Source organism: Ahaetulla prasina, chromosome 10, assembly GCF_028640845.1.
Source record: "Ahaetulla prasina isolate Xishuangbanna chromosome 10, ASM2864084v1, whole genome shotgun sequence".
NCBI lineage: Eukaryota > Metazoa > Chordata > Lepidosauria > Squamata > Colubridae > Ahaetulla > Ahaetulla prasina.
Genome location: NC_080548.1, coordinates 22,253,361 through 22,268,316, shown reverse-complemented (window position 1 = coordinate 22,268,316; position 14,956 = coordinate 22,253,361). Strand labels below are relative to the sequence as shown.

The following is a 14,956-nucleotide window of genomic DNA, read 5'->3' as shown; positions in this document are numbered from 1 at the left end:
GGGATGCTTAAATGCTTAAAAAAAAAAAGTTGGCCACGCCCACCCAGTCACATTACCACCACCACCAAGCCACACCCACAGAACCGGTAGTAACAAATTTCACATTTCATCACTGATCTAGACCTTACTGAAGGTATACAAGCAAGCCTACTGCTCCTCTGGCACCTACTTGGGCTCTCATTTTGGCAGAAACTACCCCTAGATCAGGGGTCTCCAACCTTGGAACTTTAAGCCTGGAAGACTTCAACTTCCAGAATACCCCGGCCAAGCTGGCCGGGGAATTCTGGGAGTTGAAGTTCACTAGGCTTAAAGTTGCCAAGGTTGGGTACCCCTGCCCTAGTTTAATGTGTCGACTTGCAGCCAGCTCCACAAATGGAGCCACTAGCGCTGGCTCTCAGCCAATGACTCTCGCCTTCTAGCTGAATGTAGCCCAACTTCTCTCCTGGCAAAGAGTACCACTCATTCAGGAGATCGGACCCCTAAGCATTTCCTTCTAGAACCAGACACCAGAGGGGTGGGGGGGGAGGGGGAGGGGAAAAAAATAAAAAATAAACTGCCACTCACTTGGCCATTACGTTTAAAATAAATTGCACTTTAATAAGAAAAAAGCCAACCCTGGCACAACAGCTCTGAAAATTCGGATTGCTTAAGGGAGCTCCACGTGACTTCAGCGACGCTCCTCCAGCCAAGGTTCAGAAGGCATCCCAGGAAAGGTCAGAACCCACCTCAATCCCCAGGGTTAAAAAAAGGCCCAAACCTCTGGGGTAAAGGGGTGAGCGGGTGGGCTGTGTAAAATCCTCATTTGGTCACTGCAGGGCTGTTGCTCACAGCACCCTGGCCGGACTCTGCAGTCAGAATATGATTACAGCCACCCATCTTCTGGGCAAGATATTCCTCGCTGGAATCTTTGGTTTCGTCCCTCCAGAAGCAGTGGCAGGGCGGGGCTCCTGTCCCCGGGCCACTCTTGTCGGATATGCATCATGTGGTGTGCTGCATGCCCTTCTCAGTCCCAATGAACACAGTGATGTTGGTGTAGAGAGGGTGGAGTTCCTTGGAGAGCAGCTGATATTCCAAGGTGTTCATCCCGTCTTGTTTCCAGGTCCTCCTCGTCTTGGCCAGCAAGTTAAATCTGCAGGAGACATTGGGAAGAACTGATGCCTTAGCTTCTCCTTCTTGCTCCTCTTCTCTCCCCAAGAAGACTGGACAGTCATTTGACAGAAGGTCTCCGGCCTTGAGCAGGGGGTTGGACTAGAAGACCTCCAAGGTCCCTTCCGGCCCTATGATTCTATGACAGTGATGGCGAACCATTTTTTTCTTCGGGTGCCGAAAGCGCAAGCACATGTGCCCACACCCATAATTTAATCCCCCCCCCATGCTCTGCCTCTCTGCACATGTGCGTGCGAACCTACCCCGCACTGCCTTGCCCCCCCCCCCGCACGCAATCCCCCATGCTCCCCTGTGCATGCACGCACGACACCCCCCTCGTGCCCTGTTTTGGGCCTAGCAGACCTCCCTGAAGCCTCCGGAGGCTGGAAATGGCCGATTTCCAGACTTCCGGTAGTCCTGGTACGCCCGTTTTTCACCCTCCCCAGGCTCCAGAGGCTTTCTTGGGGCCTGGGGAGAGCGAAAATGGCCTCCCCTGCCCCCCCTGGAGGCCGGAAATGCCCTCCCAGAGCTTTGTACTTACCTGGCATCCAAAATGGGCTCCTGGAAGGGGAGGGGCGGCATGGGCAGGGTAGGCGAAAACCAGCTGGCCAGCGCGTGCATGCGTGCTGGAGCCGAGCTAAGGCAACGGCTCGCGTGCCCGCAGGTATGGCCATGCATGCCACAGGTTCGCCATCATGGTTCTATGACTTCTAAGAGCTTCCCATATTTACAAACGAAGAGAAGCTTTATGCATGCTCTACCACAAATTCCTAATGCTTTTAACAGTTTGCAACAAAAGCCAGGAAATGGAAGGATTTCCGTCTACAAATCCTTCGTAAATATTTCTTTCTGCTCACCTCTTGGGATTCTGTTCATTGCCCTTGTCGTGTCCATGTTTGATCATGCGATAGCGGCCATACTGAATAGACGGGCGAGAGATCACCATTCCACTTAGGGCTACCCTGCAGGAGAGGGAGGATAAACATTAGCAGACGCTAGCAAGTGATCGCAACAGACATGGCGGCTTCTAGAATCAAAGATATACTCAGGGATTGCTCTACTACCACACTCTTCAGATGGAAACTGGCTTTTTAACCTGCATAGGAAGAATGGAAGCAAACAGACAAAACAAACAGACAAACACAGTGTTCCAATATCTCAGGGGCTGCCACAAACGAGGGAATCAAGCTCTTCTCCAAAGCACCTGAGGGCAGGACAAGAAGCAATGGGTGGAAACTAATCAAGGAGAGAAGCAATTTAGAACTAAGGAGAAATTTCCCGACAGAACAATTAATCAGTGGAACAACTTGCTTACAGAAGTTATGAATGCTCCAACACTGGACGTTTTTAAGAAGATGTTGGATAACCAGTCGTCTGAAGTGGTGTAGGGTATCCTGCCTAAGCAGGGGGTTGGACTAGAAGACCTCCAAGGTCTCTTCCAACTCTATTATTCTATTCTATTTGCTGCCTTAATTGCCTAAAGGAGTCTCATGTGAAAGTAGGAATACATCTTTTATAATTTTTTACTGACTTCTTAATACAGACAATTAATGAGTGGTTGGGGATTGAGCCAAGGTGGCGCAGTGGTTAGAGTGCAGTACTGCAGGCTATTTCTGCTGGCTGCCTGAAATTTGGCAGTTCAAATCTCACCAGGCTGAAGGTTGACTTAGCCTTCCATCCTTCCGAGGTGGGTAAAATGAAGACCCAAATTGTTGGGGGCAAGAGGCTGACTCTGTAAACAGCTTAGAGAGGGCTGTCAAGCACTGTGAAGCAGTATATAAGTCTAAGTGCTATTGCTATTGTTCTTCCTTGAACTAATTGCCTTCAGCCCAGATTGCTACAGACCTGTCAATAGAAGTCATACCTGACGGCGATGTCATCATCTTCACCACCCCAGCCCCAGTAGTTGTTAGGAAAGCCGTTCATCTTCATATATTGCTCTGGACTAAGTGCCGAAACCCCTCCAAAATACGTCTTGTAGGGAAGCCTGCCGGAAGAACGGTGAAGGAGAACATTTGCTTACAAGAGGCAGCAGCCGTGGAACAAGGAGAATCTTTCTGAAAACTTAAAACTGGCACAGATACCTGTGGGCTGACATGCTTACCCCAACTCACAACTTTGTTAGCGAGAAGGTTTGTTAAGAGCTGGTTCCCACCAAATGGGTAAAAGGGAAAGGCTCTGGATTGGTACCGTTGGGGCTTTCAAGAAAGTCTCATCATACGCTACCAATCCTAGACAGCACCTGACTGTCCCCTGTCTTGAGATTGATCGTAAGATGGATAAGCTAATACTCATTATTCCAGGATATCTAAAAATCCCCTCCTCCGCTTGTTTGATGGAAAGTACCTGCCTTTCCTCTCTGTTAATCAGACAAGCCAATATAGTCAATAAGATTTCCCATCTAACGAGGCATTGTTTTCATCACCTTTCCTCTAGAGCAGTGATGGCTAACCTTTTTGCCACTGTGTGCCAAAAGCAGGGGGAGTGCGGGGGCGGGTCACGTGCGTGCCCACACCCATAATTCTATGTGCCCAACCCCCCACGCATGCAGGCACTCCCCCCTGGAAGTCGGCAAACAGGCAGTTTCTGGCCTCTGGGAGGGAGGAAGGCCGTTTTTGCCCTCCTTAGGCTCCTAGAAAGGCTCTGGAGCCTGGGGAGGGCCAAAAAACGGGCCTTCCTCACCACCACCTCCAGGCCCTCCGGAGGCAGGAAACAGTCTATTTCACTACTTCCGGTGGGCCTAGAAGGCTCAAAAAGGAGCTGAGCTTGTGTGCCCACAGATATGGCATGCATGCCATAGGTTCGCCATCATGGCTGTAGCGTTCAAGACTATAGTGATGGTTCCTATGCCACCAATTTAACAATCTAGAAACTATGGCTGGTTCAAAATACGGTAGTAGTGCAGGCAGTTACGAGAGCCCTTCGGCGTACATGTTATACCCCTGCTCTGCAAGCTAACCCTGGTTGCCAGTATTTTTCTTGGTGCAAATGAAGCCGTTGGTGATCATTTGTGAGACTGCCTCCTCACCCACCTATTAGATCTGGGAGAAGAGGCACTTTACAGATCCAACGGCTAAGGAATATAATCTGGCGGGACCAGGAGAGGAGCCTTTTCGGTTGTTGTACCTGCCCTGTGGAACATGTTCCTTGCAGAGATCAGCTTAACCCTAACTCTATTGGTGTTTTGGCAAGGTCCCGAGCTCATGGCTGTGCTCCTGGACTTGGGGGCTGGATTGTCAAGAATCATGGGAAGCCATACGAAGTAAGAATCAATCCAGAAAAAGAAATAAGCTGGGAAACAATGACTGCCAGCAGGTACATTTTATGGTTGAGCAAGGATTTTAAACCCACAGGTTTTCTTGGCCTTAGTACCTCAAATTGCACCCTATTTCCAAAATAGAAATGGAAAGAAAGAAAGAAAAAGAAATGAAATGAAATGAAAAGCTGGAGAAACAATGATTTCCAGCCACTAAGTTCTATGGCTGAGGAAGGATTTTAAATCCAGGGTTTCCCAGGGTTTTAATCCCTCAAATTGCACCTTATTTCTAGATGGAAAGTTGAAAGAAATCTCCCTTTCTGAATTCGTTTTTGTTTCCAAAAAAAGTATTAGAACAGGGAAGGGGAAGCAGCTGCGTGTTTAGGAAAGAAATATCACTAGCCTTAAGCTTAAGCTTACTTGTAGCCAAACTTGTCCATGGCAACAGCCACATGTTTCGGAAACTGATCGCACGTATAAATATTTCGATCATCCTCCGGAATGAGATCTACATCGTGGAAGAATATGCAGTCCCAATCCTCGTCTTTCATCGCTTCCTTGAAACCCACATTCAAAAGCTTGGCCCGATTAAAAGTATAACTTTCAGTCTGGGAAAAGAGAGGATAACAAAAGAATTGGCATGGATAAGCAACAGCCATTAGGCCAGTGTTGGTGAACCTATGGCACGCATGCCGGAAGCTGCATGCAAAACCATCCCGCAATGAATTCGCAGCCTCACCAGCTCCTCTTTTGTGTTCCTATGCTGAAACGTGCACCAGTCAGCTGGCTGTCGCGCGCGGGGGGGGGCGGACTCTGGAAGAGCAGCGGTCCATCACACATCCATGAGCCGGCACCCAACCTTCCGGATTGACGTCACGTACATGCGCAATGGCCAGCTGTTTGTCAGGTGTTTGAGTGCCGGCTCGCGCATGTGTGATGGACCGCTGCTCTTCTGGGGTCCGCCGTCCCCATGACAGCCAACTGACCAGCGTGCGTTTGAGCACAGGAACGGGGAGAGGAGCCAGTAAGGCGGCACATTCATCGTGGGACGGTTTTGTGTGCCACTTCCGGCACTGAGGCCGGCACACAAGAACGCCAAGGGTTCACCAACACTGCATTAAGCATTGTTATCAGATCAGCCGCATATCCATCGGCTAAATTTCCACAAGTGCCAGGCCATTTTAGACCAATTTCATGCTTACTGCATTCCACTTCACAGCCTGACACTATTGTCCGCAGCCCCGATTACACAATTCATCCTTCCTCTCTTCAATGTAACTAGAAGGGGTGGTGCCTTAGTACTCAAGTACTGCTTTGAATTTACTCAAATGTACTCAGCACATTCTGATGTGAAAACTTTGTCCCAGTACTCATTATTTGTTTAGTACTCAACACACAAGCTAGAACTTGTCACTGTCAGTTGCCTTGTGATTCACTATACGAGTGGCTATATTTTTCCTTATGGGAAACCAATTAACACTGAGTACCAAGGTACCACTCAGAGGAGATATTCAGCCAGTTCGGACCGGTTCAGGCGAACCGGTAGCAGCGACTGCAGATGGGCCCACCCACCCGCTCTGGGCTAATGCCATCCTATTTAGCCACATTTTCGAGGCCCGGCGGATGCACGGAAGGCGCACACATGAACAAAGCACATGCATGGAAGGCCAGGTGCATATGTGCAAAGCGCACACAAAGCGAGCATGCACACAGCTAACGGGTGGTAAGACTATTGGAAACCCACTGCTGGTACCACTGGACTAGATACTGGCCACACCTTTATTTTCAGTTCCTAGTCCCAGTTCTGTGTTTAAAATTTGGATGTATAATCTTAATTTTGATTCCCTTGGAGTCCTTGCTTAGTTCTAGTTTCTTTAACAGCTAAGTTGTTAAGAGTTCTGCACAGCAGAAAAGCATCTCATGCTTTGGGGTTTAGAGGAGTAACTCCTGCAATCTTCTGCTATTACTTCTCATTGCAGCCTAATTTTATACAAGCAGCTTCCGGTAAAAGCTTGTTTCCAACTGTCAAGTCCTTCAAGGCTGAAACCTCAGGAAAACAGTTGGATTTCAAGAACAATCTTTACAGCTAGGTAAGACGGAAAACCTGCCAAGGCAATTTTCCAGATCAACTTATCCCTAGCACAGTGGCAGCTTTAAAATGTATGGACTTCAACACCCAGAATTCCCCAGCTGACATTTTAAAGCTGCCAAAGTTGAGAAACGCTGAACCTAGCAAAATTAAAACTGAGTTATTAATCTCCTTTTCATACTTCCTCTCTGTCCAGCATGAAGGAATTTTAGAGCCGTGGTAGCGCAGTGGTTAGAATGAAGTACTGCAGGTTACTTCTGCTGACCGCCGGCTGCCTGCAATTTGGCAGTTCAAATCCCAATACGCTCAATGTAGACTCAGCTTTCCATCCTTCCAAGGTTGGTAAAATGAGGACCCAGATTGTTGGGGGCAAGAGGCTGACACTGTAAACAGCTTAGAGAGGGCTGTGAAGCGGTATATAAGTTTAACTGCTATTGCTCTTCTTGGTAATGGTCCTCCTCCCTCCTCCATATTACCAGGTGGGAATCTTCTGGTGGGCATTCCATCAGAACAGCCTCCTTCCCACTGACTGAAGCACAGAATCCTGGGCCACAGATGTAGCCCACACGTCAAACTGAAGACTACGGCTGCCAGTTTTCCACAAGGGGAAAAACGGTGACGACTCTGCCTACTACACATCCCTGCTCCCCACTTCCTTGCTTTCATCCCGAACGCTTGTCTCCTTTTAAGCACTGTGCTGAAAAATGTACGAGAATTTGTCCCCAGCTTCTGGAACTGAACCAATGCCATACCTGATGGATGATATAGATGCCATAGCTGAGCTGCTGTCGTTGCAGGAAAGGGTGCAAATAATATAGTAGGTACTTGAGGTGTTGCTCCCGATTACGGTGGGGAATGATGACAGCTGTTTTGTGAGTGGCGTCACAGTCGGGGGGACGGTAACGCCCCCCTTTGGTCACATAGGGATTCCTCCGTAGGACACCTTCAAGCGTCAATCCGAAGGGAAGCGTCACTCGAATGGGCCCTCCTGCACGCGAGCAGAGATGTATTAGTCCGTTTCTTTCCTACTGCCCCATAGATCAGTGAATTAGAGCAGTATTTTCCAAACTTGGCAACTTTTAAGATGGGTGGACTTCAACTCCCAGAATTCCTAGCCAACACACCAAGGGAGAAAATGGGTTAGGCTGCAGCAGGTTTGAAGTTTCCTATCCTCTCTTTGAACCGGCAGACTCAATGAGTGGCCCACCATCAACATATGAGTGTCTGGACTCTTTTTTACTTCTAAATAAGGCTTTGTTGTTGTTGTTGTTAGTTGCGAAGTCGCGTCCGACCCATTGCGACCCCATGGACAACATTCCTCCAGGCCTTCCTGTCCTCTACCATTCTCTGGAGTCCATTTAAGCTCATGCCTACTGCTTCAGTGACTCCATCCAGCCACCTCGTTCTCTGCCCTCCCCTTCTTCTTTTGCCCTCAATCTTTCCCAGCATTCAGCTCTTCTCCAGTGATTCCTTCCTTCTCATTAGGTGGCCAAAGTATTTCAGTTTCATCTTCAGGATCTGGCCTTCTAAAGAGCAGTCAGGGTTGATCTCCTCTAGGACTGACAAGTTTGTTTGTCTTGCAGTCCAAGGGACTCGCAGGCTTACCAATATTCTATTCTGTGCCTGAAAAAGAACCTAGGTCTGAGGCAGAGAGCACAGAAGCGGGGGGGGGGGTCTTCTTTAAGCAGACCTTGATAAGAGTAATTCCAGCAGGGCTTTTCCTGTGCAGGCTTCTCGTGGTCTTCTCATATTGGCTGGACTACCTGCCTCCCTCCATCTTCTCCTTCTTCAACCCACATACTTTCCCTTTCAACAAAGCAACCTTTACACTTAGCCAGCCCGAGTATAGTCTAGAACCGTGATGGCACAACCTTTGGCACGCGTGTTGGAGGTGGCACACAGAGCCCTCTCTGTGGGCATGCACACCATTGCCAACTGCAATTCTGGTTCTGGTGCCAGCCAGCTAGTCTTCGCGGGCACCGGAGTGCCAAAAAATGGCCCGAAAAAAGGCCAAAAAAACAGGAAAACAGAAGAGCAGCTGGCAAAAAACAAACTGTTTTTTGGGCGAGTTTTGGGTTGTTTTCCGGCCGGTTTTAGGTAATTTTTCAGGCTGTTTTCCAACCATTTTCAGCCCGCAAACTGGCCTGAAAACAGCTGAAAAACTATCCCGAAAATGGCCCAAAAAAAGCCTGAAACTGGCTAGAAAAACGGCCTGAAAATGGCCGAAAAAACGGCCAAAACAGCCTCAAAAATGGCCAAAAACCAGGCATGTGTACCGGCCAGCTGGTGTTCGGGGTTCTGGCGCACGCACATGTGTGCGAGTTCTGGTTTGGGCACTCGGTGTCAAAAAGGTTCACCATCACTGGTTTAGAACCAAGGCTTATTTTCAAGGTAGCTGGTGTTTCCTTCTCTGCCACAAACTGAAGCCTTGCCACAAAACTCAAATTCTAGGTCCAAAGGTTACGAGAACTGATTATTGCAAGAGTTTCGGTTCACTTACCAAGAAAAGGCGAGACTTCAGGGCAGTAGGGAAGTTCCTCGGGGGGCAAAGGAGGCCGGGCAATCAGGCTGAGGTTGGCGTAGACATCCCCTGGCAGCGATGCGTTGGGGAAGCCGTTCAGCATAGTCAATGCGCCCCCTTTGCAAAAAATGCCTAAGAAATAAGCGACGCGTTTCCGGTAGCCCTCGCGGTACAGCAGGGCCATCACCACCAGCTGTACTCCCAGGAAGAGCAGCAGGTAGCGGCCACGCATTTGTAGCATGGCGGCGCAGAGCCAAGATCATCTGTCCATGGTGTCCCTGGGCAGGAATGCTGGGGCAGCAATTGGGAAGGTGGCGGAAAACCAACCTGCTGGGAGTTGAAAAGAGGGAATTAGAGAGTTCACTTTTCAGAATCACTCGTTAAAAATTGCATCCATGTTTAAAGAAAATAAAGGTTGCTCCCTACTGAAGCACTCTCAGATTTAAACATATATGAATTATTCATACACACACATGCATATACATACATATACACATACACATATACATACATACACACACATACACACACGTATCCATATATTTCTCTCTCTATGTATATCTATATACTCTGTTTCCCCGAAAATAAAACCTAATCAGAAAATAAATAAATAAATAAATACACTGTAAGCCGCCCTGAGTCTTCGGAGAAGGGCGGGATATAAATGTAAATTTTAAAAAAATAAATCCTAGCATGATTTTTCAGGACGCTTGTTATATAAGCCCTACCCCAAAAATAAGCCCCAGTTAAGATTGTCAGCCAGATGGATGCATTTAGTACCGTATTTCCCTCCAAAAAAGACCTAACCAGAAAATAAGCCCTAATGTGTCTTTTGGAGCAAAAATTTATATAAGACCCGGTCTTATTTTCGGAGAAACATGGTATCTATCTCTATATATCTAATCTATCTGTATCTATATCTATATCTTATCTATATCTAGTCTATATCTATCTAATCTCTCTCGCTTTCTAGATAGATAGATAGATAGATAGATAGATAGATAGATAGATAGATAGATAGATAGATAGATAGATAGATAGATAGAACGATAGAACAGACAGACAGACAGACAGACAGTAATTCTCCTTGTTTGATTGGGGTCTTGCCAAGACAAAGGGGTTTGTGTGGGTAAATGAGACATTCGGCAAGCTAAGCATAATTTTCAAAAACCACCTCCCCCTCTCTCTGAAAAGTTTTTGATCAGTGTGTGCTACCTGCTCCGACATATGCCGGTGAAAATCGATACAAAAGTTACAAGTGGCCTCAAAGGGCCACGGAAAGATACTTGCTTGGCATCACAAGACAAGATAGAAAGTCCTGCACGTATATTAGAGAACAAATGAAAGTATACGATATCAAGAGAATAAAAGAATGGAAACGGAAACGGGCCGGTCACAGAGCAAGAAGAACTGACGGCAAGTGGACCAAAGCAGTCATAGAATGGATCCCACTTAACATAACATAACATAACATAACATAACATAACATAATACTTGATAAAAAAGCATCCACGAAAGAGACCCAAAACAAGATGGATCGACAACGTCAGCAAGAATTGAGGGCCCAATTGGCAAAGGAAAGCCAAGGACCATATTGGTTGGAAACATGCGGAAGAGGCCTTCCTGCTGCAGTGGACAGACAATGGCTAAAATGAGGATGGTGATATATTGTAATTGAGCATCTATTATGAGAGGCATCCTCTCATAACGGAAGGAAAAGCCTCAATCAGAAGATATGACTGCAGCACATGCTCGCATCACCCAAAAATAGATTCACTCCTCCCACTTACCAATTAATTTTTCTTGGGAGAAAATTTATGGAGATTTGATCATTTCATTGTCTTCTTTAACTGGCCTTAGTGTTCTGACCTAGGCTTCCTTAGACAGCATGAAGCAAACTCTTAATCCCGGTAAAACCTCTTTTATGAACACAACTGTGTATTCTGTTCATTCAGTCAACAAGGCTTTGGCAAACAGTCTTTCAGAGTAATGTTTATCAACCCCCACCTTATCTCACTTGGAACGCTGCCAGAGAACCAATTTCCAAATGCAGAGCAAGGCCAAACTTGGCACCGAGTCTATTACAGCCATGAACAGAACTTTTCAATCTTGAAACAAGATGAACTAATTGCTTCCTGCAAAAGCCCCCGCCCTGTTCGCTCCTCTTTTATGTCTCCTATGGGAGGGGCCAATCATCTCCAAGATGTGGCCTTACTCCCGAGTCGACCCTGCTTTCTTAATTGTTCTTGTTTTCTGGCAGCTCACTATGTGCACACTAGGAACAGGCTCCAGCTATTCCTCTGCCTCGCTGCTGTCTAACTCCCTCTCTGCCTCTGATGCAGAGCCCTCATCTGAGCTTTCCCGGTCCCCAGGACTAGCCCAAGTTCCTTCCCAACCTCCACTCTGCTGCCAGCTCCACTGGCCGCCGGTGGGTCACAACATCTAGTTAAAACCCTGGATTTGTATCAGATATCTACTCCAGCTTGGACTTCAATAATAAAATGTCCTTTATTCTGTGGTTCCTAGGGGTTCACGCTGCAATCCCAGTCCGTCCTTAGAACAGCAGTAATATGTTACCGATGAGTTGAAATCTCCTTACAGCACGCTTAAGGGAAGAAGCAGGCACATGGCTGAAGTGTCTTCCGGCTTTGTCAAATGCAAAATGCCCACAGGAAAAGAGAGGAGTGTGGAAACGGAAAGACAAACACATTATTGCGAATAGGTGCACCGAAGAGGGGGGAGGAAGGATGCTAAATGGCAGAGGAACAGAAAACCTTGGTTCTTTTGGGGTCATAGTTCTTAGCGCCTTACTTTGTGCAGTCTAGATTTGTTTCCTTCTGGATTTCCCCAAGTTGCAGTTTGGGTTCTTTAGGACAGGGGTGTCAAACTCAAGCCCCGGGGGCTGGATCCGGCCCACGGGATACTTAGATCTGGCCCACAGGGCCGCCCTGGTAACAGTGAAGGACCGACCAGTGTTGCCTCTGCCAGAGAAAACAGTGCTTGGGTGGACCGCCTGCGGCACTCCAGAGCTCCGTTTTTATTGGCAGAGGGATGCAGGAGGCAGTTCGCAGCCGAAAACAGAGCTCAGGAGCCCGTTTTCGCAGGCAGAGCACTCCCCACCCCGACACTAGTGACATTGAGACAAGTGACTCGCCACCACCACCCCGCGCCCCTGAGGTCACACATAACCCTGATGCGCCCCTCAATGAAATCAAAGTTTGACACCCCTGCTTTAGGATGAACCCTTCCATGCAAAGCTCTTAACTTCAATCCTTGCAGGAGCCCCAGGACACGACAAGGTTTCTACTCAAAGGACTGGACTGGATTGCAACAAATTCCTTGGCTGCCAGCATCAGTGCTGTTTTCGCTGTTCAGTCCAAAGAGACCCACTAGGATTGCATGGTTACACCTACCCTACTGGACACACCACAAGTGTCCTGACATCATGCCAGTTTGCAACAGTCAAGAAGGAACAAGGAAATGGCAGGAAAGATTTCTGAGTAAGACGTCACAGGATTATGCGGGGAGCAAGCGGATCGAGTATGTTTAAAGGGCTTGTTCCCTTAGAAAGACTATTACCTGTGGAAAGAGTTTGCTATCGAAAGCTTGTCAGCTGCTTGGAGATCTCACACACAACTCCTGACTCTAAACCTCTATAAAGAAAGCAGCTGTGTTCCAAACTTAGTAAGGGACTTAGCAGACAAAGAAACTTCTTTAATTCCAACAAGATTCTTTTTCATCTTCAAAAATTGCTATGCTAGCCCAAGCTGGACTTCTATGGAATGTTTCACTTTTGTCTGCTTTTAGTGGGTTTTTTTTTTAAAGTAATGTTCCATTATTAATATGCAAATACATGATTTCCTTCATAACTAGCCAAAAAAAAAAGAAGCTTGAACTGATTTTACAGTTGTTACGCAAATACAGAAAATGATTTGCTGGATGGAGTCACTGAAGCAGTAGGCATGAGCTTAAATGGATTCCAGAGGATGGTAGAGGACAGGAAGGCCTGGAGGAACATTGTCCGTGGGGTCGCGATGGGTCGGACACGATTTCGCAACTAACAACAAGAAGAATGTACAATACAGTATATATTGTATTACATAACAGCTTTTCATCTTATTTCCTATTGGGAAACAGTAGCTTTTCATTCATTAGCTATTTATTGACAGTCCTGATAAACTTTAGCCTGCCTGCGTCATATGTGTCAAGTCATTTGGAACATGAATGCAAAATAAATTCTACTTTCACAGACATCCTTTTGGAAATGGCAACTCCACTACTTGAAGTGGTGTAGTTAATGAGTAATTTTTGGAGCCTAAATTGCTGTCCAAGTATGTTGGGTGAAAAAGATCACTTCAGATCCTGCAGAGATGTGGATCTCTCTCTCTCTCCCTCCCTCTCTCTCTTTCCTACATATAATCTTAGTTCATGCCCCACAAAAAGGAATGGAGGGTTGTAGCCGGGTAAAAAGGTAAAGGTTCCCCTCGCACATATGTGCTAGTCGTTCCCAACTCTAGGGGGCGGTGCTCATCTCTATTTCAAAGCCGAAGAGCCAGCGCTGTCCGAAGACAACTCTGTGGTCATGTGGCCTGCATGACTAAATGCCAAAGGCGCACGGAACGCTGTTACCTTCCCACCAAAGGTGGTGCTGTGTCTTGCCCGCTCTCACTGCAGCCGGGGTCTGCTTATCTGCTTCCGAACGCTGAAGAATGTCCTCCCGGCCCCAGCCCTGGCTCCATGCCCAGACAGGCTGAGGAGGGGGCATCTCCCGGCCCCAGCCCTGGCTCCATGCCCAAGCAGGCTGCAGAGGAGGGAGCACCCCCCGGCCCCAGCCCTGGCTCCATGCCCAGGCAAACGGAGCAGCTAGACCCCTCCCCCTCCTCCACAGCATGTGAGCCTGAGGAAAGTTTATTTCCAACAGCTGCTGATTGGAGTGACCCTCGCATCAGAAGACTGGATAGGCGGAGGCAACAGAAGGAAGGGAGGGGCAGGCCTTAATGAGTGCTGAGTCATGGAGCCACACCCCATGGCCTATATAAAGGATCTGCTTTCTGGCAGTCTCTGAGTCAGGCAAAGTCGAACTTATCTTGCTGAAGTCACTTTCTGGTCTCCTGCCTGCTCTGAGGACTTTGCTAGGACTTTGGGCAGAGCTGCAGAGGCAAGCCTGATTCGGATTTCCCTGACCCGGCCGTCAGCAGAGGAGTGGGACACGACAGGTAGTCCCTATTTTTCTACTTGCATTTTTTTTACGTGTTTCAAACTGCTAAGTTGGCAGAAGCTGGGACAAGTCACGGGAGCTCACCCCGTTATACGGCACTCGGGATTCGAACCGCTGAACTGCCGACCTTTCAGTCGACGAGCTCAGCGTCTTAGCCACTGAGCCACCATGTAGTGACACGCAATTTTTGCACAGTCTGTTCAGCTTTGCTCTGACATTGCTTCCTGTCTACAGCACAGTGAAAATCCCTAATCCATGTTTTCAAAAGCAGAGAGAGGAAAAAGAACAGGATGCAAGTAAGGTGGTGCTGATCACAAAGGCAGCGAGAAGCAGATACAAATCAAATAATGCTACTTTGCTGCCTCTGACACAAGTCCGTGCCGCTCGTAAAGAAAAAACAACGGCTCCCTTAAGTCAATTAAATTGATCAATCTTCGATGAAAACGATCTCAGCGCTATCACCGAAGGAACATACCTAAGAGAAACCCTGAGATTCGGAAAAAGAGACACAGGGAAAAACAAACACACACAAGGTTGGAAAAAGCATCTTCTTCTTCTTCTTCCCCTTTCAGATCAGAACAGAAAATTTTGATTTCAACTGTTTTGATCAGTGGTGAAATGTAAAATTTGTTACTACCGGTTCTGTGGGTGTGGCTTGGGGGGGGTATAATAAGACTGGGTGGGCATGGCCAACTTTTTTTTTTTTTACTGTTAAAAGCATTTTTT

At 47.5% G+C, this 14,956-nt stretch overlaps 1 protein-coding gene across 2 annotated transcripts in view; it reads right to left on the bottom strand.

The window, feature by feature from the left end:
• Nucleotides 1-571: 571 nt before the first annotated feature.
• Nucleotides 572-14,956, bottom strand: part of LOC131204495 (beta-1,4-galactosyltransferase 3-like) — a 33,185-nt gene continuing 18,800 nt past the window's right edge. The window contains exons 2-7 of one of the 2 annotated variants that reach the window (XM_058195867.1): nucleotides 8,992-9,342; nucleotides 7,244-7,479; nucleotides 4,823-5,010; nucleotides 3,011-3,133; nucleotides 2,004-2,108; nucleotides 572-1,129 (exon numbers count right to left, since the gene is read on the bottom strand). In XM_058195867.1, the coding sequence (XP_058051850.1) occupies nucleotides 979-1,129; nucleotides 2,004-2,108; nucleotides 3,011-3,133; nucleotides 4,823-5,010; nucleotides 7,244-7,479; nucleotides 8,992-9,253 (1,065 nt within the window). In that variant the 5' untranslated portion in view covers nucleotides 9,254-9,342 and the 3' untranslated portion in view covers nucleotides 572-978. The remainder of the gene's footprint in view (nucleotides 1,130-2,003; nucleotides 2,109-3,010; nucleotides 3,134-4,822; nucleotides 5,011-7,243; nucleotides 7,480-8,991; nucleotides 9,343-14,956) is intronic. The other variant, XM_058195868.1, reaches the window with a different exon arrangement.